Below are 24397 nucleotides of genomic sequence, written 5' to 3'. Positions count from 1 at the left end.
CAGGAGAAAGAGAGACAGAACAAAGCATCACTGACCTGGTGACATCCGGTTCACACGTCAGACTGGCCAATGCTCCGTTCAATGGCTCTCAAGATTGTGGGACAAAAGAGAATGCATTCTCCTAACAAAAGTTCAATCAACCAAATTAATGAATTAATCTGTGGAGTCCAAACAGTATTCAGTTCAATTCAATTTTATTTAAACAGCGCCAATTCATAACAGAAGTTATCTCATTGCACTTTTCCTATAGAGCAGGTCTAGACCGTACTCTTTATAATATTATTTACAGAGACCCAACAAATCCCACCATGAGCAAGAATTTGGCGACAATGGCAAGGAAAAACTTCCTTTAAGAGGCAGAAACCTTGGACAGAACCTGGCTCAATGGTGGCCGGTCATCCGCCGCTGCCGTGTTAGGTTTTAAGAGCGAGAGAGAGAGAGAGAGAGATTTTGAGAGAGGGGTTTGGGGGAGGGGGTGTGGGGAGAGGGAGGCACAATGCAAAGACCATGTAGATAGTTTTTTTAAATAGTAGAATAGTAATCGTAGTGTTGATATTAATAAGTTAGTAATAATAGGAATGACAGCTATAGGAAAATAATGTCATTATTAGTAACAGAGCTAATAACAACAACTGTAGTAGCAGTTGTCAAGCAGGAGCACGGGGGGCAGCAGGTGGCCCACAACCACAGATCCAGACTCTGCAGCTCCAGAGGCAGAAATACCTGCTGAAAGCGACAGAAGGAGAGAGGAGAGAAACGAAAATGCACAAAACTATGGGAGAGAGAAGATGTCAGGTTAGTAACATGCAGTAATGGGATAAAAACGCATACAGATGGAGAGAGAGAAAAGGAGGAGAGAGGAAAGAGGCGCATCATGGGAAGTCTCCCGGCAGTCTAGGCCTATAGCAGCATAACTAAAGGATGGTTCAGGGCTCACCCGAGCCAGCCCTAACTATAAGCTTTATCAAAGAGGAAAGTATTAAGCCTACTCTTAAATGTGGAGATGGTGTCTGCTTCCCGAACCCAAACTGGGACCTGATTCCACAGGAGAGGAGCTTGATAACTGAAGGCTCTGGCTCCCATTCTATTTTTGGAGACTCTAGGAATCACAAGTAACCCTGCATCCTGGGAGCGCAGTGTTCTAGTCGGATAATATGGTATTATGAGATCTTTAAGATACGATGGTGCCTGACCATTAAGAGCTTTGTAGGTGAGGAGAAGGATTTTAAATTCTATTCTGGATTTTACAGGGAGCCAGTGCAGAGAAGCTAATATTGGAGAGATATGATCTCTTTTCCTAGTTCTTGTAAGTACACATGCCGCAGCATTCTGGATCAACTGGAGAGTCTTAAGGGACTTATTCGGACAGCCGGATAATGAGGAATTGCAGTAGTCCAGCCTAGAAGTAACAAATGCATGCACTACTTTTTCAGCATAATTTTAGTAAGATTAGTAAGTAGTGCACCAAGGTGTCCTTTTGTGTGCAAAACCTGTCCAAAAACCTATCCAAAATGTATCCAAACAACAATATGAAGCAGTATCTCCAGTGTGTAGTATATGACTTTGTTTGTTTGGGTGACTTTACAACTACTTGCAATTATTTACATCATCTGCCTGGCATGGCTGAATTTCAGTTCACTTGTCCTCTGGCCCTCTGCAGGTCATGCCAGGCAGATGATCTCGGACAGGGGGTTGTTCAGTTTTTCTTCTTCAGGGCAAAGAACACACTGCTTCCTGCCAGTTGTTGTCTTCAGGTCTCTTTAGCAGCCTCCACCTGTAGCACTGAACAACACAGCAAATTCAGCAACACTGCAGCACCCTAACCAACACAATAAATCACACTGGCAAACGTCAGTAAAATGAAAGATATCTAAATAGAAGCACTCCCATAGACCGCCTTACTGTATGGATTATGCATCATATAAATAGCTGTGACTTTTGACTGCAAAGCAAAACAATGCAAACAATGCTTACAGCTTAAACTTACAGCTACAACAAACACTGTAATACAAACACAAAGAGAACAAGTAAAAGACGAGTGCTAATACTACACATTATACTTACTCTCAACAAACAACATACAACACATGGGTCATGAAAGAGACTAAAAGTATTAGAAACATAATTACTTACATGTCTAGGAGGACTCCTTTGCGCTCCACAAGTCCTCGTCAAAACAGTCAATACTTCCGATATCAAAGCCTCAGTCATTCTCTCCTTCAGATTCACTCCAATATACCTTGAATGCCTCCAACCAAGACAAACTTTACTTTGCTCTGGTTTTTGGTGAACAAAAAGATTGAAAATTTGAGAAAGAAACACTCAAAACTACCAATAACAAAGCTCATGGTACATAACCACTCGCTACAGGTACTCTGTTTAGGCTCATTCGTCTGGAGAGTGGATGAGATCAGGCGGCAGCAGCAGGGGGCGGTGACAAAAAGCTGCAGTCAAGTCGGACAGTTTCCAGCAGCCTTCAAAGAATATGCAGGAAGTCACAGAAATATTTACATGTTAGATCCATCTGTTGGCTGCCTGTAGTTTGCAGACCACGTTCAGATAGCGATGGCTGAAGAAATCGTGCAAGCGTTCTTGATCGCTGATGAAGTCGAAGCAGATAACCTACTTTTCCATGAAGAAGGACAATAAACAATAACAATAAATGTACTTTTCAGAGTGGTCTTAGTTTGTCTGTTATAACTTTTTATTTGTTGCCGATGCCACTGTTATAACTGAGTAACTAATCAGCCAAAGACTGGGCAGATTTTAGCCCTTGAAAGTCATGTTTATTGAATAATTATATCCTACATTGAAAATGTATGTAAAGATACTGTTAGTTAAAAATCATATGACCCTAAATTTTAGAAATTGAAATACTGAAACACATGTGGGAAGGAAAAGCAACAATTATGAATACAAGGCATAAGACAGCAGTTTCCTTCAGTGATGAACATAATTAGATGCAGTTCCAAACAACTGTGTTCTTCTTTTAGTAGGTTTTCTGTCGCAACAATAGTCATAACCTATGGAATTATTGGACTAAACATATTCCACTTCTTCACATCAAGGGGCACTGCAGAAAGGGGTCAAAGACATGAGCTTACCATATCAATATTTATTTTGAGTCAATCCTACATACATTGTCCTGCTGCCGGAAATACTCTCTAGAGCCCCAAATGTGTAATCAGCATTAACTGATTATGTTGGACACGGGGTATCAGAACCAGCTAAACACAACATTGACATATCACCATATGAAGTTGTTGTGACTAACATATTAGCAGTTGCTCATTTACAAATCCAATAGACACAGAACAACATATGCATTCACTGGGAGTCAAACACCTGAGAGAAATTTTTATCTCTTTAGCTGCAAAAAGCTCTACTAAATTTACTAGCTAGTTACTAACTTTGTCTGCGTTTTGGTGTTGGGCAGGTAGAAGAGTGGGTTTATTAGAGCTTTTCTGCTAAAAAAAAAAGAGTTGTGTGGCCAGACAACAGCTAAAAGATGGGGAATTGCAGAGTTAGGTGATCATTTTCTGTGGGTTTGTCATTTCAGGTCAGTACCTTTTGCACTGCACTATGTCATTTGATAAATTGTTTATATAAAATATTGCATACTGCAGCTTTAAAAATGAACCAATGGGCTTGGGTTCTAGTTAGTTAGTATTTTTTTATGGGATTATATTGTGAAACACGCCAATGTTATTCTTTTAAGCTAACTGTCTACTTGGCTGGACAATTGTGGGGATGATTCAAGCACCTGTTTTTACACCTTAAGGTTTATTATGGAGGGGTGCAGTGCATGCTAGAGCAGATTGGTGGAAATCTGAGAAGTTTGCTCACTGATAGAGGGCTTAAGGAGTCACTGAAGTGTAAAAAACTCACCTTGCCTAGCATCTGCTGTCCATGTATAGCACAGAGCTCATAAAGTGGATCTTTTGACCAACGGCCCTGGCCTGCCCCAATGAAAAGGGAGCCTTGGCGCAGCCGTGCAAATGAGTAATGTAATTCAATCTGGACACCACAACAGCTTTTATGTCTGGAAGCGGACAGCAAACACATCTGCAGGTTCCATCTCCGTGTAGCCCGGCCTAATTTGTTTGTCATTACTGGCTTGGCTTTCATCTGTGGGTTCTGTGCAAGTGTTTCTGGCAGCCACAGCCTCTGCGTTAGTGGACTGTTCACAGCCTCTTCTCCAGATGCTGCCCTGATTCTGTGACCCTGTCCGGCATGCAACTGTCCACTCTGATGTCATTCTGGGATAATTATGGAGAAAAAAATCAACATAACACCCTTCATTCTGTCTGAAACTAGGAAAGACACACATTTCTCTGAGTCAGGATATTTTTCAGAGGGAGTAAAGGGAGGGAGGCAATCGAAAATGTGATGCGTCTGAGATTTTTACGATTTGGACCCAGTGTCAACAGGTGTTAAACTGATTAGATATTGGAACTAATAGCAGGAAGCCCATATTCTTTTTTAAAATACGTTTTTGTATTTCGCATGGTGTAATTATATACTCAGATTGCATTAAATATTAGTCAGTGTTTTATTTTAGAGTTTGCACTATTTTATCTAACTTTCTAAACTCATATCTGGCCACAAATGAAGGACATTTAGATGCCTTCAAACTCTTGTTCTTGAGCCACAGTAGGAATGAATCTACTGGAATTTGTCTTTGGAAATCAAAAGCACCGTTTCATAGAGTTTGCTCATGCTCATCTACAAGATTGAATTGAATACACAGAAAAATGCTAATTTTTAACTAGCAATTGCTTCAGATCCAAGACAAACATTCTTAGGGATGGAGAAATTTCATAAAAATTTAAAGTGATAAGACAAACAATGATAAAATACAAAGAATTTTGAGATACAAAGACTTCACTTGACAGCAGCAATGCACATACATGACAGAAGGGTCACATCACACACATTCCTACATTACCAACAGTGGACTATCATTCTACACTGACCAAGTGTGGACCACTATTTCTAGTCATTTAATTTTTTTTTTTTCGTAATATAGGTGTAAAAATGCTTTTTAAATTTTCTTTTAATAATTGCTAAGAGGGGACTTATAATCCTGGTCTACCTATCAAAGAGGGGACCTCGATAGCTGTCACAGATACGTGAGGCTCCACCGTCTGTTAATCACACTGCTTCTCTGTCCATAACAGAAGGTCGGACCACTACCGAAGGATTACAGCCCAAACTCCACGGACCCCGTTCAGAGCGGGTAGATTGTCTCCACCGATACTCTTCACTAATCCCCCCACATCCACTCCAACCATCACTGCGATGGCATCCTGTGGCTGTATCCATTGGCGCTAGATAAGCAGCCCACAGTTCCAAATCCATACCGGGGCACCCGTCTGGCTTGAGGTGGTTCACGCAGTCACCAGATTGTACCCCGGTCGATTAGTCATCAGACACTCCGGCCTGCCAATCATCAGCCTACACCCCGACCTACCAGTCATCAGTCTACTAACCAGCGACTCACCTGCACTGCCGCCCAGCTGCTCGCCTGCACCGCCGCCCAGCGGCCCACCAGCTCCACTGCCGCCTCCAGTTCTTGCACCGCGGCGGCCTCCAGTTCTGGCGCCGTGGCAATCAGCAGCAGCTCCCCGTTCCCAGACTCCCTGCTGGATTGCAGCAACTCCCAGTGCCCGGACACCCTGCTGGATTGCAGCAGCTCCCAGTGCCCGGACTCCCTGCTGGACCGCAGCAGCTCCCCGTTCCAGGACTCCCTGCTGGACCGCAGCAGCTCCCAGTGCCCGGATGAATCGCAGCAACAGTCATCTCTAGTCACCGTTGGATAACAGCTGCCTCCTGCCCCAGTGGGACCGCAGCACACCGCTGAACTGTCCGCTATACTGCAGCAGCAGCAGTACCCTCCTCCTCTACAGGAGTGGCAGGCTACGGATTCCCGGAAATCACTGGTCCTACCAGCTCCTCTACCAATCTTCCCATCGCCGGCTCCCTGTCCTGCTGTCTCGTCACCGGCCACTATACAGTAGTGGTGCAGGCCTTCTTTTCTGTCAAGCATAAAAACCTTTTGTGAATAAGTGTTCAGTTAGATTTAGAGTAAATTAATAGAACCAACATATATATAGGGCTAATTCGAGATGAGCAGAATTGATCACCGGCAATCACTGCACAATGCATACCGGTTAGATTTGTGTCCGATTTGATCCCAACTTCCTCTGACATCATGCACACTGGGGCAATGATAACCTCACAAGATCAAGGCAGCTGCAGTTTTTAGGGCCAGGAGATGTAGCTGCTCTCCACCAATTGCAAGACCCAGGGCATGATGGGAAACGCCTGGCTGTCGCCTGATCAAAGAGCTGATTAGCTCTTAGTTTTGACCACAAACACCACGTTTTGTAGAAAATCCTTATTTTCTGTGTAACTGTAATTTTTAATGCTAGATTGTAGGATATTAGTCTCATGTTGTGCAATGAAGGTGTAATCTGTTAACAAACAAATCTGGTTGATAATAAGGTTATTCATATAGTAGCTTGATTATCAAAACAAGCAATTACAAAGTGCTTTACAAGGCAGACGTAAAGAACAAAGAATACAGTATACACACATGTCCACATATATATAATTCCAAACAAATATAAATAAATCAATAAATAAACATTATAAGAAAGCCTAATTACAACAACATTGGTCAAGAAGTGGAATATGTTTAGTTATAACCTATGGCATTATAACTATTGACAGAAAACCTACTAAAGAAGAACAAATGACAGTGCCTGTACATACATTTTCTATATGTAGGCTATACTTCAATAAATATGACTTCCAAGGACTAAAATCTGCCCAATCTTTCTCTGATTCTCTCTTCAATTATAACAGTGGCATTGTTAAACAAAAGTTTTCTTTCTGCCGATAGTTCCCACATGAAACTACTCACAACAAATCTGTGGATTATCTTGTGTGACCGGGTCATGATTTCTGGAAAGAGACGTTGCTGTTGAGTTTTCAAATGTATTTTTTGGCACTTTGAGCACCACAAGCCAAGTGCCATATAATCCCATTATATTCAAAGAATGCAGACATCTCTGCGGCCGATATCTCCAAAACATACTAGATGGCAAATAGCACTAGAGGTAAGAGGAAAAATATGTATTTTTGATTTTGGGGTGAACTGTCCCTTTAAAGCAAATAGCTACTGTACTTAAAAACATAATTTCCTCTAGGTGTGAAATGAACTCCTCTTTCAAAAATAGCCCAGGACTGTCATGTCTAATGTGATGGTGCTCAATCATAACACCATTTAAGCTATGAACAAATGTAGCCATAACACTGTTGACAAATTTGCTGGCCTTGTCAAGCTTCACTGAATTGGCACCAGCCTTCCACCGGTACCTTTCGGGTCACAGACAAAAACATGATCTTCATGCCAGGGTGCTGGGGGTGAAGCTGGTGCAGGTCCTCCATCATGTTGACCAGCTTGACACTGCTGACCTCCCCATCGTTGCCGCCACAGTGGATGATGAGGACATCCGGTGCTGCTCTTCCTCGAAGGGATTGGGAAAAGAGAGGGAGAAGGCCTTTCCACCGCAGTCCACCCCAGCCAAACTATCAGACACAGACATCCAGCATGGTGAGGTAGCTTCCCAAGGTCTCTGCAGCTCTCTCACCAATGATCCACACTGTGATTATGGGAGGGAATTAAATTAGTGTAATAAATACTCCAGGTAATGAAAAATATAAAGTTAACTATAGGGTGGCTCAGATACAAAATTGAATTCAGGTTAATTGATTTCAGATTGTTCTTTAGACATGTATTAAGTAAACATTACGCTAACGTAAATTCAAGGTAACACATTGCATTAAGCAAATTACCACAATTATATATTTAAAAAATGTATGGGTTGAGGCATTTTAAATCTTGTGTAGTATAATCAATAAATTTTGTTGTATAGTTTCAGGTTAACTTACCTCAAAAGTAAACTGGGAAATCTGGGTACCAACCGTAGACTGCCAACCGCATACCACAGGATTAGCCGGCTAGCAATGCAGAGTAGCATATAGCCTATCTTCTTAGCGTTAGCTAGTTTGGTAACTTCAAGCAGGTAACTAGGTGGGCGTGTTTCAGCAACCAGGCACCTCAGCTCCACCCAAGCTCCACCTCTTTGCCCATTTTTGTTTATCCAGGCGGTGGGCTGTGTGACGCACTGCCTGCTTTAAGCTTCACAACGGCTTTTCAGAAACATATGGGTGACATCACGGACACTACGTCCATGTTTTATACAGTCTATGGTTGTTAGCTAGGTAGCTAGCTAACTAGCTAATATTAGCTGTAGTTTATGTGCTTCACAGCATAGCAGAAAACAAACTCAGTAATGCTAGCTAACTCTACAGCAGATGACTGAGAAATGAAACAGTAGACAATAATGTCGATCTGTCCTTAGTCCTTTCCTAGTTATGAGAAAGACTGCTCCACATCAGCACCTTTCAAGCTTGGAGGAAAGCGATCCTTGCCCCAACCATTGTCGAACAGACACAAGCCAGTGGAGGAATAGGTGAGTCATACAACTTCCTTAAGGTGAAACTGAATACATGAACTGTGTAATGGAATATGTCATTACCCCAAACATATGAGAAAATGTATTAGACAATATTGGAGACGTTCCTAAATAAAATTGAGAGACTTTTTTATATTTAGGCAAATAGGAACCTTGGGCTTAGTGTTGAGAGTCATTTGCACACAAATCTGTAAAGTCAGACAAGATCCCAATTTGCCTAAATATACAAAAACTGTCTCTAAAACTTGTATTTAATATTATCTCCAATATTGTCCATACGAACTCCATAATTTACTGCCTTAAAATAAATAGCTGACTCATTATGAAAAAACTGATCCTGCACTTAAAAAGGACTGCTCTCTATTATATTTTAAAAGGACAATCCCTGCAACAGCAGCAACCCTGAGTTCCTGCTTCATCTACCAGACCCCAGGCTCCGGCAGAATACGGTGAAATACCCATTGTGTAAATATTGTAAAAATTGTTTTATATTGGGCTTGTATTAAATAAAGCATTATAATAGTCACAACCTTGTTATTCCTGTATCATAAACAAACCAAACCAACAATGGAGTGAATGTAAAAAGTTTTTGTATATATTATATACATTTTGAAATGTTACAATATGCACTATACATATAAAAGTATATACATATAAAAGTTTTTTTTTTATCACAAGTATAAATTGACAGTAGTGTCAGTCAGTAGTGTAGTGTCCGTTAGGCCTACACTGTACTTGGGCAAAAGCCTACGTATTGGCTGTGATGATCTGGAGAATGCTCCCCAATCTTCAAGACGCAGCAACTGGGGATCGCATTCTGGTTGCCTTACAGACGTAGTGCTTCCTCCACAGACAGGCCAAAATGCACGGACATGAAGTTAGCAAAAATGCTGATATATTTTACAGCCCCTTTTACGGAGACTAATTTCTTCAGTATGTAGCCTGTTGAATAGCCCCCTATAGTCTGAAAGCTTGCCTGGGACTGCAAGCCATTTACACTATGGAGGAGTGTGAAAAAACGACCTGTGTGAGTGTGTCGTTAAAATCACTGCTCCTTCCCCTCTTGGCTAAAATGTAAATAAATTCACCTGACTGCGATTGAAGTGAGACACAATACTTCTCGGATTTTGGTGCCTTAAATTTGCCACAATTTTTCCAATGTATTGTATTTTAAATTACATAAGTGACAGCCTAAATGAATGTGAGGCAACATAATAATGAAGAAAAACACACAAAAAACACTGTGGTATATTTGGGGTGAAGGGTGAATAAGTATACAGAACAAAGTCTAAATTGGACACTGCAAAGGTCACTTTTCATTCTGTTGCAGAGGATATATGTCAACACTCAACCTCTAACAGAAAAGTCAACACAAAAATATACAAGAAATATATAGTAACAAGGTTAAAAAGTAACAAATGTGCATGTCAGTAGCCTTTTCACAGCAAGAAGGTGTAGTGCAGTGCATAGGAATAGAGTAACAATATAATATCTGCAAGTAGTCATTATGTTCAAAAAGCTTAACATTACAGATAGACAAGAAATTTAAGTGCTGAGAGACATGATATAATAAAGTAATACTAGTGTATGTTTTATTTAATGGTAAATGACAAAACCTATGTTAAAAGAAAAACAAAATATAAACTCTCCATTTGCAATGTTTTTAATAATAAATCCTGTTGAGTTCAAAAGAAGTTGAGTTTACTTCAAGAAGTGCTATACTTAGGCTCATAAGAAATAAATTAGACTTCAATCAAAACAGTAAAAACGATATGGAAATATCACCGTGCAAGGACCTCTAATTGTAATCTACTCTGCAAGCACTTTCAAGAACACAGACCATGAATGCCTTAAAGCAGCCCTTTCAAGAGCCTGGCAAGCATGATGGATGTCTGAAATGAGCCGCTTCTGTAATTCAAAGTGCAGTAAAGGTTTAGAAATTCTGTCGGCCAGCAGGGGAGTCTTTTGAAGAGAGACTTCACATAGGAAACTGAGTTGGTGGTGTAACTTTTTATTTTCCAGCAAACTAAGGAAATTTGGTAGAAGTTACAGCCGTGGGTTATAAATCTGTCACCAGTAATGAAACACAAGGTGAGGGTGCTGCAATGAGTTGCTTGAAGGGGTCTTGGGGCAATAGCGGAAACATGCATATTTGTGCTACCATATATGGGAAAAATTCTCTTAAGGAAAGGCAAAAAAATTTGATGATTCTAATAATATTATACAATATTCGCTATATAATTTTTGCATATGCGACTAGTAAGAGGCCATCTATTTTTAAACTAGTCTGATTTGCCTGAATGTCTACACATTTACAATTTACAAATGACCAGAGTCCTCACCATCACAGAATCATCTTCTGTTTAGACAGTGTAATCATCAGCTTTCATCGGTTACCATAGTAACAATGTCGGCATGAACTCACTGAGCTTGCTACATTTCTGTTCAACAGCACTGGGAGCAGTGACAAGCAAGTATGATGGATGTTTCACCCCTGTTTATGCTGGCTGCTTTCACAGTGGCATTTTCTATTTGCAGAACGATCATCATGGAAGTGTATGTGTCACACAGACATTGGCAACAAAATAGAAATGAAAGAAAAAATGGATAAAACTTTCAAACAAAGTAAAGTTGAGCTCTACGAATGTGGTTTCTTCACATGCTTTTCAACTAAGTAGCAACACATTTTCACCCAACAGACACTGTTCTTTTCATGTGTACTGAAGAGGAACACTCACGTGTGATATTACATCTTCTTTATAAAGGGAGGAGACAGAGTTAGTATAGAAATATTGCTTCCATGTTCTAATATCCCTCTGTATTTTTGTATCTAAATGTTAATGCTTTCATTAATTTCTAAACTTTCATAAAATGTGTATTTTTAACTACTTAGCACTATGGTAAATAAACCCAATAAAAAACGAATGGTCACATTTGAAGCATCAGGGGCCAAAATATCCTGATTTTTATTCCCTAGTATGTGTCAACCTCCTACATTTCCCATAATGCAACCAATTCATATTTCTGTTAGACCCTACCTGCCTGGTCAATGTTCATATCTTCCAAACTCTATACCACCAATTTGTGACACATGCTTTCTGTTATAAAAATGGTAGTCACTAAGTCCAAGCTGACATAACCCTGATGACATAACTGTGACATCATCAGGGTTATTTTCTCAGACTTGACAAAGTTCCTCCACAGCAAGTAGACATCATACAACAGTTTTCACAGGCTGAGTCGTGCCCCGGGGGCCGGTTGCACAAACAGGGCTTACGCCTGGTCATAAGTTATGTTGGTCGTAACTTGGCGTTCTAAATGATTCTGAATTATTTATTCCATGCCTTGGATGGATATATGCAAAACTTGGAAAATACAAGATAAAGTTAAATAAAGTTGAAAAAAAGGTCATTCAATCAAGTGAAAAAGAAGGTTACAGATAAAGTAAACAAAAAAGCTAATGGATTAAAGTCCTCGATATGCGGCCATTTTAGGACTTCCATCCATTCACTTTTTTTAGCAAGACAGATTGTTAATGTATCCCAGCAATGCACACTGCTAGGCAATAGCCATAGTCGCACGGACGTGGATCACTAAGACCAGGTGTAGTTAAGACCAGGTGTAGTTAAGACTAGGCATGAGTTTGGTTGGTGAGACCGATGTAAAGTCCATTCTGTAGACGGGTCTTAACAGTGAGGACTCTGCTTAGTAAAGACCAGTTGGTGCAGCCCATCTTTGCTGGTGACTAGAAAACCAACCTGTAAAATTGGTGGCGTGCCATTTTAAATAAGATGAATGCCATTAAAACTTAATGACTTAAAATAAATTGAATTTAGAGAGAGAGAGAGCATAGTCATGGGAGGTGAGAGCCTGCTGAGCCCAGGAGACTCATCTACAAACATGCTGCACCTGTTCCTCCTTATCACTGAACCAGAACTCATGTCAATTAATTACCAGCTCATATGTGCACAAGCTAATATAGAAAATTGCATCAGTTACCCAGGTGGATGGGTGTGTGCATATGAATGCACATCCACTCACTAAACTCCCACACTGCATACAGTACACCATACTGTAAATTGTCCCTTGCATCTCTCCCACTTGAGCTAAGCTTGGCAAAATTAGCAAATGGGATATATATATATATATATATATATATATATATATATATATATATATATATATATATATATATATATCGTCTAGGTGCCTCTGTCCATATGTAAGTAAAAACAAAGAATCCGAAGTAAATCCTACAGCTGGCCTGGCTGCTCCGACGTGACTTCTGTGTGTGTGTGTGTCAGCCCCGAGGTCCAGCACACTACTGCATTTAGAGGGAGAGCGTAATTCATCAATGATTCACAGTTGAAACAATTAGCTCTCCCTGGCGCTGCTCACCTGAGCCCCTCCCCACCTCTCTCTCTCTTCCTGCAGCTGACTACTGACCATGCCCACCTCCACAAACTCAGACAGACCGAGTGGGTGGAAGGACGCGTCCATGTACTCGGGCATGCTCAGAGCCTCACTGCCAATGATAAATGTGTGCCTTGGTTATGTAACCAAAGTACGAAACAAAATGGTGAAATTCCAACGAGGCGTTTCAGGCTGGTGTCAGGCAGTGACCTTTCAGACCTTTTACATGCACAAAAATGCTCTCCAACACAACGAAGGGCAGGGAAAACCCGAAAAAGCATAATATGGCTTCTTTAAATGCTGGACACAAGATGTCTCTGTTCACTGAAAAGTCACTTTTCAATTTTGTGCACATCACACTTGTGTAAGTTGCATATTATATCCAAACTACTTCTGATGTCACAAAATCATAATTGTAGGTACACACCTTAAATGTTAAATGTTAGCACATTTGTGCAACACCATTTTCTTAGTAAATTTGGCCCTAAGAGATCTAAAGTATACAATGATGCTGTTTCAGGCAGAGAAAAGTATCCCTGAGCTGTTAAAGTGGGGAAATTTCACTGTTCAATAGTAGCCAAGTCCGACTGGAGTCACAATTTAAAGAAAATGTTTGTGACTGACCAAATCCAAGATGTGAGAAAAGTGGCCTTAGGATGACACAGCAACAAAAATGAAATATACTGTTGATGTTAACATTGACTGACCAACAGTAAAAATGTTTTTTCATTTTGCTGGAGACTAAAAAGTGCAACACAAGGTTAGGATTTTTTTTTTTCACTTATTGTTGGTTTGTTTGTTTGCTTGGCCTCACTTGGCTGTATCTGTAAATAGAGACAGAAAGACCAGAAGCAGATGTAGTAGACTGTCCTCACCAGAGCCTCGAGCAAATTCCTGCTGCTCCGGTGCTCTTTTCTGAACAGAATAATGCTGCTGTTATACTGGACTACCTCAAGGTTTAAACATGTACTTTTGTATAGGTCTCACTTACCTTGCAAACAATTCCTCAGGATGTCACCATACTTAAAAATGTAGTTTTACTTTTCCAAAAATGAGAAGATATGGTCATAGACATTAAAAAGTACTCTGTGACAATGCACACAATGCATGCTTTACCAGACCAGTGGCATAAAACCTCATCTGCTTTAAAGGGAGACTATGTAACTTTTGGGCAAGGAAATAACACATTCTTCCACAAAAATTCTAAGTTGTGTTAAATAAAACACACCTGCTCAATTTGCCACTATGGCCTTACTTGGTATGGTGTGACCACTAGCTTATTATGACTACTGTTTGCTAAAGCTAGCTTTAGATATGTTGTATATGGGCCACTACAGACTCAGTTTGCTAACTTCTGTACATGTGTAAATGTTGCACTACACTTCAGTTATCGTTGTCACTTTGCAACAGTGGCCAGTGTTCAGTAAAAAGTACAGGCTCACTTTAAAGAATAGTTATGGTTTATTACAACTTGGGTCTTATAGCTTTGGCCCTCAGTTGTATTAGTAATAACAACGTTGTTCTAAGAACATATGACATCACTGACAAAAAGTTGGATGGGGCAAATAAAACAGGTTTTACACAAGCCTGCGTGTTAGCCAAACGTATTTAGCTAATCATCATCCCATGCGGGATTACCAATAATTCAGGTGTACGAACTTCCAGGTTTACCTCCAAAATAAGTGGTTTAGATAATCTGGCTAAACCGTTAGCTTGTTTAATTTCAACCTTGTAATACTAATATGATTGATATATATATATATATATATATATATATATATATATATTTTTGGTTTTTTTTAAATCACAGCCTCTCCATTCTCCATGATGTGCATTGCTCAAATGTGAAACCATGGTCAAATGAATTCAGGCAACAGTAGCATATACGTATATTATATATATACAGTAGCATATATATATATATATATATATATATATATATATATATATATATATATATATATATAGCAGCATATATTGGACTGGCACAAAATTTGGTACAGACATTCATGGTTCCCATATGATGTATCCTAATGACTTTGTTGATCCCCTGACTTTTCCTCTAGCACCATCATCTAGAGTTTTATATGTCCAACATGTTGGTTTATGACCAAATATTTGCAAAACTAATGACATTCCCGTAAGCGTCAGCTGTACTATGTGTTTAGTGCTAATTAGCAGTTAGCATGCTAACACATTAAACTAAGATGGTGAACAAGGTAAACATTACACCTGCTAAACATCAGCATGTTAGCTTCTTTCTCAATTCAAACTACTACTTAGTAGAATTTAGGCTAGAACTGCTGTTCTTGTTTCGGTAGTCATGCTGCAAAGACTAACCACTGAGGCAGTGCTGGGTGGCGGGTCCATTGGCACTCCCTGATAATGTAAATCTCTTGTACTTGTAGACAGTGTTTTTGTGAATAGGCTGAAGATGCTGTGACTCACAGACAAAGAATGTTTTGTGTATTGATTACTCAAACATTAAGCTCTCGTTGAGAGTGAGTTCATTTCCTTGTGTAGCATTTCTCTCTGGAGCTGTTAAGCATCTTTTTTCAAGCTACTTGTTCTTAAGAAAGGAAACCACAGTGTCACAGAGTGAGCCTGGGCATTTCTTGCATTACAGTGGAACATCAACCCATTCCACAACAATGGCTCTACAGAATGCTGGCAAGTATCAAGTCCACAGTCAATAAAGTTACTGCTTTTGTCTGCTATTTTATGTATTGATGTTATCCCTTCCTCCACCCTTCCTCACAGTGCAGTAAATCTTCTTCACCAGCTCATTGAAAAAAGCATTAATAACTGTGGTGGTGCCCCAGCAGCTCACCTGGTCGGGCGCAGGCACCATGCACAAGGCTGAGTCTTTACCGCAGCCAGCCCTTTGCTGCCCCCGAGGTGATCACACACTGGTTTCATTACTGTGGGCCGTATTTCATTCAGTCATCAAATATAAAGTTTAAATAACCTAACCAAAGTTAGTCTAATGGTGTTTACATATGCAGTGCAAAGTGAATTTTAGATGTGGTTCAGTACAAAGCAGTGAAAGATACATTCTGAATCCTGACCAGGAGCTAATACACATTACATATGTCAGTCACTGGAAAATACCTAGTGAAACACATTCCTTCTTTAGTCTGTACTTTGTGCCCAGATAGTGTTTTAAAAGCACATATTATATATGTACATGTAATAGGAATGCAAGACATGAACTATTTTTGGAATGCGGTCTGTTGTTCTTCATGTTATGCCTCTCAGGTTCTATGTTAGTGTACATATATGCATGCGAATGTTGTAATTCTACCCTACACTGCCATTTTGGCCAGTTCTCTCTTGCAAAAGAGATATGTGTCTCAAGAGACTTCGTGATTAAATAAAGGTTAAATAAGAAATAAATAAATCTGACTTCCCAGGTGTGGTCATACCATGAACCTCTATGTTGCTCTTAAATGATGCACCAGCATTTGAAGCTGTATTTACAATTTTTTTTGTCCACTTGGGGGCAGCACAACATTTACATTTTATCATCTCGGTATGCCTAACATGTTAGCAAACAGTTGCCTATTCACACAACCAGCAGATGCAGAGCAATATTAGTATTTATTTGGAGTTGTGATTCTGGCTATTTGAAAATGGAGATCCAACATTGACTCTCCTTTCAGCTCTGTATTTGGTCTCCCCCAACTCCTGAGAAATCTTTAATCTCTTTAGCTGCTACATGCTCCACTATGTTCACCAGCTAGTCGCTAACTTTATCTATCTGCTGTGAACAGTGGGTTTATTAAAGCTTTTACACTGAAACAGCTTCCTTCTGCTGCTGGAAACAAAGTTGATGATTACCAATGGGTTCCCACTTTTCTCGACATTATTAACTTGTATCAGTGCAAGGATGCAGTGCAAAAAGTGAGCCCTCTCTAGCCTGGGTTTGTATTATTACCTTTTAGTACTTACTATGTTCTCTGGGTTTGAATGAGATCCTAGTTGGGTTTCTGGTTTTCTGGGAGGGGATTTGATACGTGGGGGGGGGGGTCACCACTAGGGATGATTTCTGTATATGTGCATTCATACATACCTAATATATTACCTTGTCTCCTTTTTTGTTATGCTTGTTTGTTATGCAATAACAAATAAAAGCAATTGGTTAGAATAAAATAAAAAGATTTTCAGCACAGTGACAAAGGCAGTCAAAACGGCTCTCATGCTCATAGTGATGATAATTATGCTAACGTGTATCTGAATCCACCACACTGATTTACATTAAAATGATAGTTAAAAAAAAAAAATCAAAACAGCCATTTTGTCCAGGCAATGTTTTTGCACACATAAATAAGTGAAATTAAATTGTCTACAATCTGCATTTAGTCCTGTCCTCCATTAAAGCCTCCAAACAGCAAATTTGCAGGTTTTTATCACAGCCCTCAGATAAAGCCTGCAGGCCCCTCAGATGTTACTTCGACCACCTGCATTTGTTGCATTCTTTCAACGGCACAGAATGCTGCTTGACAGCCAATCTGTTACTTATTGTCACTGAGGCAGCACTATGGCATAACATATTAGCCTCTTAGCCTTTGTGCTTTCAGTCATCAGAAGACTTTGCCAATATTCATAAAATACTGGCTGTGGTGTCCCATGCAAAGACAATACATTTGTTTCAAGTTACAGTTGACCTCAGAGAGAAAAGTGTGGCAGCATGAGGGTTTTAGGACATATAACGCTGTAATGCAAATGAATTGGAACATAGCGTGTTGTGCAAGTTGTTTCATAATGACAATTTGATGGTTATTTGTTGTCCTTTTGGAGTTTTTAACAGCAAGCAGCAGATCTTAATTTTCGATGTTTTTTGTTTTTGGGAGGAGGCTGATGTGGAACAGGCTGTACTATGTATTTGGTGGTAAAAACTTCCATTATGGGGTGACGTTTTCCCTTAACTCATGTAGCATTTTCCTAAATCTGTGTTCTGTAAGTCTCACCCTCCCCATTCAGAATCACTCTGCCTCTCTGTCAGGCCGGCTGTCAAACATAGTTCGCACAAACTTCAAACCGCACTCTACACTCCAAACTGACAAAGAGAGAACTGTTAGCCTAATTCGAAATAACTTTGCAATTTAAAGAATTAAACTGATTTTTCATTTCAGATTTAATCATCTTAATATACAGGAATAAAAGAGGGAGCCACATGAGGGTTTTGGTAAAGGTGGTAGGTCAGGTCCAATAACAAAGTCTTGTTTGTACAGTGCCCCCCACTTAATCTCATTATATATTTAAGTCTAGCCTGGATAGCTTAGAGTGTATAAGGATATTATGTGAATGAAAAACACCAGTAAATGAAACACATTTAAAATAATGAAAAGTTTGAAGTAATGACACAGTGCGTCACTGAGGCGCCTGAAATATCACTGTTTCAGAGTGGTGGGGAATTTCAAGCTGAACTGTTAAACTGTCCATAAACCATAAACAGAGCGCTGCTCTAAACATGGGGCATTTTCCTGGACCGCGCTCGCCAACTGAGCCTGGAAACTGTGATGTTTGTGGCTGGAAATTCAGAGGCTGCGGTGTATCACTTGCAACAGCGGGACCAGAGGCGTGATTAGTGTGTGATTGGGACTTTTGGGCGACCCCAGTCCTTAACTCTGATACCCCACCATCCAGACTGGCAACCGTCGGACAACTGGAACCGAACCGCTCCAACACATTTAAGGCCACACACTATATCACTTCCACTGCCTTTTGACTGGATCCATTTAAAGGGGAACCCCAGCAATTTAGTATGTCACTTCCATAACAGTGGGGGACTCAGATTAAAGACAGATTAAAAAAACAATGGTCAAAATCAAAACAGCAGAGGCCGAGATATCCTGATTTTTAGTCTCTAGTTTTGGTCAAGCTCCAAAAACACAGGGAACTACAATTCCCATCATGCAACTCAGTGTCAGTAGACACTCGTTGCCTCCTAAATGCCCACTTCTTTCAAACGTCACATCTCCACTTAATAATGCAGTCTTGCTGTTACATTTTTCTGCGTCTCAAGTCTAAGCAGAGATAAACCTGATATGATTATTTCTTCAAACCGTTTTCAAAGGCTGAGCCTTGTGAAGGAACCGGAACTTCATGTGAAATTGGTGGAGCTAAATCAAATTTTATTATTATTATATTTGTTGTTTAAAGTTCATTCTTCACCTCGGAAATAGCAGAATCTCACCTGAAGGTCTAGTGAGTACCTGATCTGGGCCTTTTGATCCTATCACATGACCTGAACGTTTTGTCAGCTGCTGTTTCCAAGAATATCTTTTTGAATCTAAACTCCCACGTGGACAAGTGCTTTGTTTCTAAGAGCACTTTAAGGACCTCTCATCCATGTGGGAGTTGAGATTTCAATTACAATTGCAATTCTATGACAACTAAGCAAACTCCGTCTACTGATGAAGATCATGTGACTTGATCGAAAGCTCCTGAACAGCTACTGAATGGACCTTGAGGTGAGATTGTTTTGTCTGCTCTGTGAAATTAGTTTGAGCAGTAAGCAAAAATGGCATCACAGAGGTTTTGTGCTCCCATGGAATTTATTCAGTTACTGTCACAATAACTTTGCAAATTGTATTACTGTTGCTGATAAAATCAATATGCTGCTTAATGAGGCGGCTCATGTACGGCTGTTTATTCCACGTGTTTGTTAATAAGTGTGTGAGGTAATGCTCGTTAAAAGAAATGGGGCAATAGTCTTATAGGGCTGCAATAGCGGGCAGCAAATTATTATTATTTATATATAAACATAGCTAAAGTTCAATAGCAATCTTTTCTGAATGTGCCTCTGTGTGCGTGTGTGTGTCCTCTTTTGAAAGTACACAAACAAAAGCTCTCTTCCACATTCTCTCGGATAATACCTACCCATATCAGATGACGGTGGGCCCACCACAAAATATGTGCCTTGGCTCAGGAAACTTTATATATTGATTCACCAGCTCCATTTATTACATACTGCAAGCCCAGAGGCAGATAATGACAGGCAATTGCAATAAATATCTAAGGCAATTGCAATGGAAAAGTTCAAGGTTTAGTTTCATTTGCATTAAATTGTTTTATTTATTTTATTTTGGCAGTTCCATTGTGTAACGATTGACTAATACAATGTTTAACTGATGAATTGACTTATTTACATTATTAAAAAAACATCTGAAAATTTAAAATAATATTTATAACGGGTCCTTGGAACGGGGATAGAAACTGATCTTTTCAAATTCTTAGAAATGAAATGCCATTGTGTTTGCAGTGTTCCCACTTTGTAGGTTGGACTACTTTAACATTTTTGGAGAGTAGATTTAAAAAGCGGAGATTGATGAGAAATAATAATTATTGGACTTAAGTTGGCAATGTTGCTTAATTCACTATCAGAAGTCTTGATGCCCGAGACAAAACATTTACATGTCATATTTAATTAACACATTAACACAGTCTTTGGTTATGATACAGACACAGATGTGTGATCTGTCTAGCTACCTAGCTGACTGTAAGCTAATGTAGCTAACTTCAATACTGAGAAAACTGCTTGTTTCTTCTCACAGATGTTTCTCATATCCTGCTGTGCAAATGAAAAACTTTGCAAAATAATTTAATATTGTGTTATTAATAATAATAACACAAGACACAAGGATCTACTGTTACATTAACAGTGAACTCGAGAGCAACATAGACTTCTTTATATTTTGGATTTCACTCACGTTTGCTAATTCAGCATGTGATTTTCTGTCTGAATCATTCTTGCTAACCTGAATCTTTGTCGGCTTGCTAGTAGCAGAACTCTCTCGTTTAAAAGCAGTCAGCAGTCAAAGTAATAAGCCTGCTGCAAAGAGACATGGCAAAATCTTCCTGTGAAACCAGAGTGATCGTGTATGCAAAAACGTGCTGTGTAAGCAAATGAAATCTGAGCGAGGCTGGAATATTTTTCTAACACAACAGTTTTACTGAGGTAGGCTTTAGCTCTGCCTCAGGCTTTCAAGCAGCCGGCCAGAAGACACACGGGCAGCAGCAGAAGCTGCCACTTTAAAAAAAAGAAATTAAATTATGATTCCATTATATATTTTTTGAAGTTTATGTCAAATGATAAATTATTATTCAATTCTTTTCTTTTCAAGTGGGGTTCTGCACAGGCAGGGCAGAGGGCTCACAGCACTGGAGAAAATTCCCATTAAGCCTCGTTAAGTCCCATTCAGCATGACCTTTTGTATTTATTTATTTTAAATTCCTTTTGGTCTGTAAAGTGAGCAGCTGCTGAAAAAATCTCCATAAATTTGGACTTCTGAGTTACTACCTAACATGTCATGGCTAAGTGAGGTCAAATGCATTTTAACTCTGTTATTATGTTGTTCAGTGCCGTATGTGAACATACACACACAGTACTGTTCCCATATCAACATCCAAACTCAGGAATTCCATATGACCTCTTAAGTTATGTGTGAATGCACCCATGTTGGTGTGCTGTACGTTAAATAAAGGCTTTTACTGTACGTACAGTACCTGTGCTCTCATGTGTATGCGAAGGAGTCTAACATATTGTGTTTGTGCAGGTCACCTCAAAGTCACATCACTTCCACTTCAACACCTGCAGATCTGTGAGGTCAACTGCAATGGTTGGACGTGCCGGGTCACATGACTGCCCTCCTGCCAAGCTGGCCCCACCTTCCTCCCCCCTTGGCATTTTTTGTAAAGCTCCCCTCCCTCCACCGTTATCGGGGTGGAAGTGAGCTGATGGATGGGGAGCGACAGCATGTGACCCACAACTCAACTCTTTAATGTGTAGCTATTCCACCCGTATCACACCAGTCTGCTCATGTGACGTGGCAACGTTATGCCGCTGTCCTAGGTACACTGCCATTCTGAATACGGAACCCTGTTCTTAGGATTAAATGGTACATTCAATGAAAAAGGCAGGAGACAATAACATTGTTAATTTTGCTCTGAAAGGATTACTGTGATAACAAACACATTTTCACATGAGTAATTACTTCATTATCTAATAATGGTATTAACACAAAATCTAAATGCATTAATGAATGAATAAAAAAAGCCTTTTTATTATTGATATGTAATTGGAAATGTGATTGTTCATATAATATGCTCTGATAAATTTACACTTTGTTTATTCTTATTCACCTCCATCATACTTCTAATGATGGAAGTGTATTACGGGTGTCACAGCCCAGAGCAGCAACATTATTATTCTTATAGAGAAGACTGATATCAGATGATATGGTTATATATACTGGTGGACATGTGGCCAAATGAATGATGACTTTACAGTGATGAATTATCTGCTCTTGGCCACACAGCCATTTCAGTGTAACAATAACTTGAAGGTCATTTCCAGCCATTACCCATCATATATATTCATGGATTTGACATTTTGAATTTACCTACAGACCATTCAGCAGTTAGATCAGATCAAGAAAACACACACACAAAAAGATCTGAATTGTAAAATTGTGTAACAAAAGATTCATTTTCACTGTATAAAATTAGTGATCGGGCAATTTGGAGACGAGATGAACTTTTGTTTGAATATCTTGGCCGTCTCCCGCATACTTTATAAATAAAGAGCAATGTAATCTCTCTGCAACCAAGCTAATCACAGGGCCACAGTGTCAGACGGAGATTCAAAACAACTGCATAATCAGTGGCAGAAGGAATGTGCTAGATGGTACAATTCAAAAGCACAATAACTGCCAATAAATCAAGTTGTTTCCGTGTCCAGTCTGACTTTGAAGACTGAAAATGGAGAGCACAAATCCATTTCTTGATTTATTTTTAAAGCAAAAGCTAAATGTACTTTTTGCCCGCATTTATAGATAAATAAGATTGGCTTTGGAATGAGCAAATACACTCTCTCCTCTGCTATTATGGAACTAAAAATACAGATTTCAAGGTTTCATGGCCTAAATTTTATTAGAAAATCCATTCCAGTCATTCATATACCTAATTTGATAAATGACTAGCAATCCCTTAGAAAAAGTCAAATCAATATGACATACCACCAAAGTCAAGTACATTGTAAGCAGTACATCTTTCTCTTTTCTTTTCCTGCCACTGAATATATCAAATGCATGTTTACTGCGTGCAGTATAAATAAAATAACCCTAAGTGGTTGTGCCAGGTCATGAATGCTGGCGCACTCGTTTGGCCCTGGACGGCCTTAATTCCTTCTGTCAGGCAGTAATCAGGTCTGTTTCACATAACGGGCCATTAGTTTAAAGAGCAAATCTGCTTTCGGCGCTGCTGACAATGGACATAGTGTGTATATGTGTGTGTGCTGCAAGGGGGTGTCTCTGTGTACGCCAAACCTGAGCTGGCTGGGCTGGGATAGAGGGAGGGAGGGGAGGAATGGGATGGAGAAGTGGAAATGGAGAAGTATTTGGAGGAAAAGAAGAGGAATGGGCGTTGTGAGGGATGGCACAGGCGCACTCATCGGATCCGCTCGAGGAAAAGGAGGCTGACAGGTCAGAGAGTGCCCTGAAGATGTTTCCATTTTAACTCCATTCAAATCTGTAATCACTGCCCTCCGCATGAACCCGCTCCTCTTTACCACCCGGAGAAAAAAACTCAAAGATACAAACCTTAAAAAGGAAGTGGCTCGTATCTGCCTCGCCCCCGGTGGCCACGGACTTCAAACCGCCTCCCGCATGTCATGCTCTTCCTCGCCTTCTGTGCTGTCTTCGCAGACCTGTTCGGCGAACTCGAGGGTTTGTTTCAAAATAAGAGTATGCAAGAGACAAGTGTTGACAAGAAGATGACAACTCGATGCTGTCACCCACCTGCCAGCGGGGCCTGTGGACATGTCACCGTCTCGTTAGATCAGCCCTCGCCGCCACAGTCCAGCGAGCAGATAATTGGAAACACAGTGGGACAAAAGTCACACAAATACCTAGCATTTCAGTTTCACAGAGCCGAGTGAAAGTTAATTCTTTCAAGTGAGAAGGGCAGCTCTGTGCGAAGCAGTATTTTCTGTCCGTTCATGTCTGGCAGGGGGGGGGGGTTAGGCCAAACACCACTCCTTACCCTAATAGCTTAAGACACAGCCAGCATTTGCTTTCATCTCTCAGGGGGAGCACTGACACAAACGATTTTCGTTCCTCTCTGGCCCCCCTCCATTTGCCGACCCACACGTGCGCTTCTCTTGTTGATTCATTTTCTCTTCTGGAATCCACTGAAAACAAGGGAGAGAAATAAACGCTTTAAAGATATCTGGAAAAGGTTTATATCTCATAACTATATCTCATAGCTCATCCCAGACTCAATGAAAAATGAGGTTCTTAATGAGGCAGCTCATTAATGCAAAAAAGACATTGTTTAGTTTGAACGTACAACTGGAAACATAATATTTGTCAAAAGGCAGATTTAGTGGGGAAAGCTGTGTAACTAAGGGTGAAATTGTTTTAAATAGATAGTAA

The 24397-nt window shown here is 40.0% G+C and overlaps 1 protein-coding gene across 1 annotated transcript; it reads right to left on the bottom strand.

Moving 5' to 3' along the window:
* Positions 1-1408: 1408 nt before the first annotated feature.
* Positions 1409-6450, bottom strand: LOC122886066. The gene is made up of 3 exons (XM_044217936.1): positions 5504-6450; positions 2134-4259; positions 1409-1782 (listed from the first exon to the last, which is right to left on the bottom strand). Exons 1-2 carry the CDS (start codon positions 6047-6049, stop codon positions 4185-4187), a joined length of 621 nt encoding a protein of 206 aa, XP_044073871.1. The 5' UTR covers positions 6050-6450; the 3' UTR covers positions 1409-1782; positions 2134-4184.
* Between the last annotated feature and the right edge of the window lie 17947 nt (positions 6451-24397).

This window comes from Siniperca chuatsi, linkage group LG12 (assembly GCF_020085105.1).
Source record: "Siniperca chuatsi isolate FFG_IHB_CAS linkage group LG12, ASM2008510v1, whole genome shotgun sequence".
In the NCBI taxonomy this organism is placed as follows: Eukaryota; Metazoa; Chordata; class Actinopteri; order Centrarchiformes; family Sinipercidae; genus Siniperca; species Siniperca chuatsi.
Note: the sequence above shows the minus strand (reverse complement) of the source record. Positions and strands in the feature narration are given on the sequence as shown.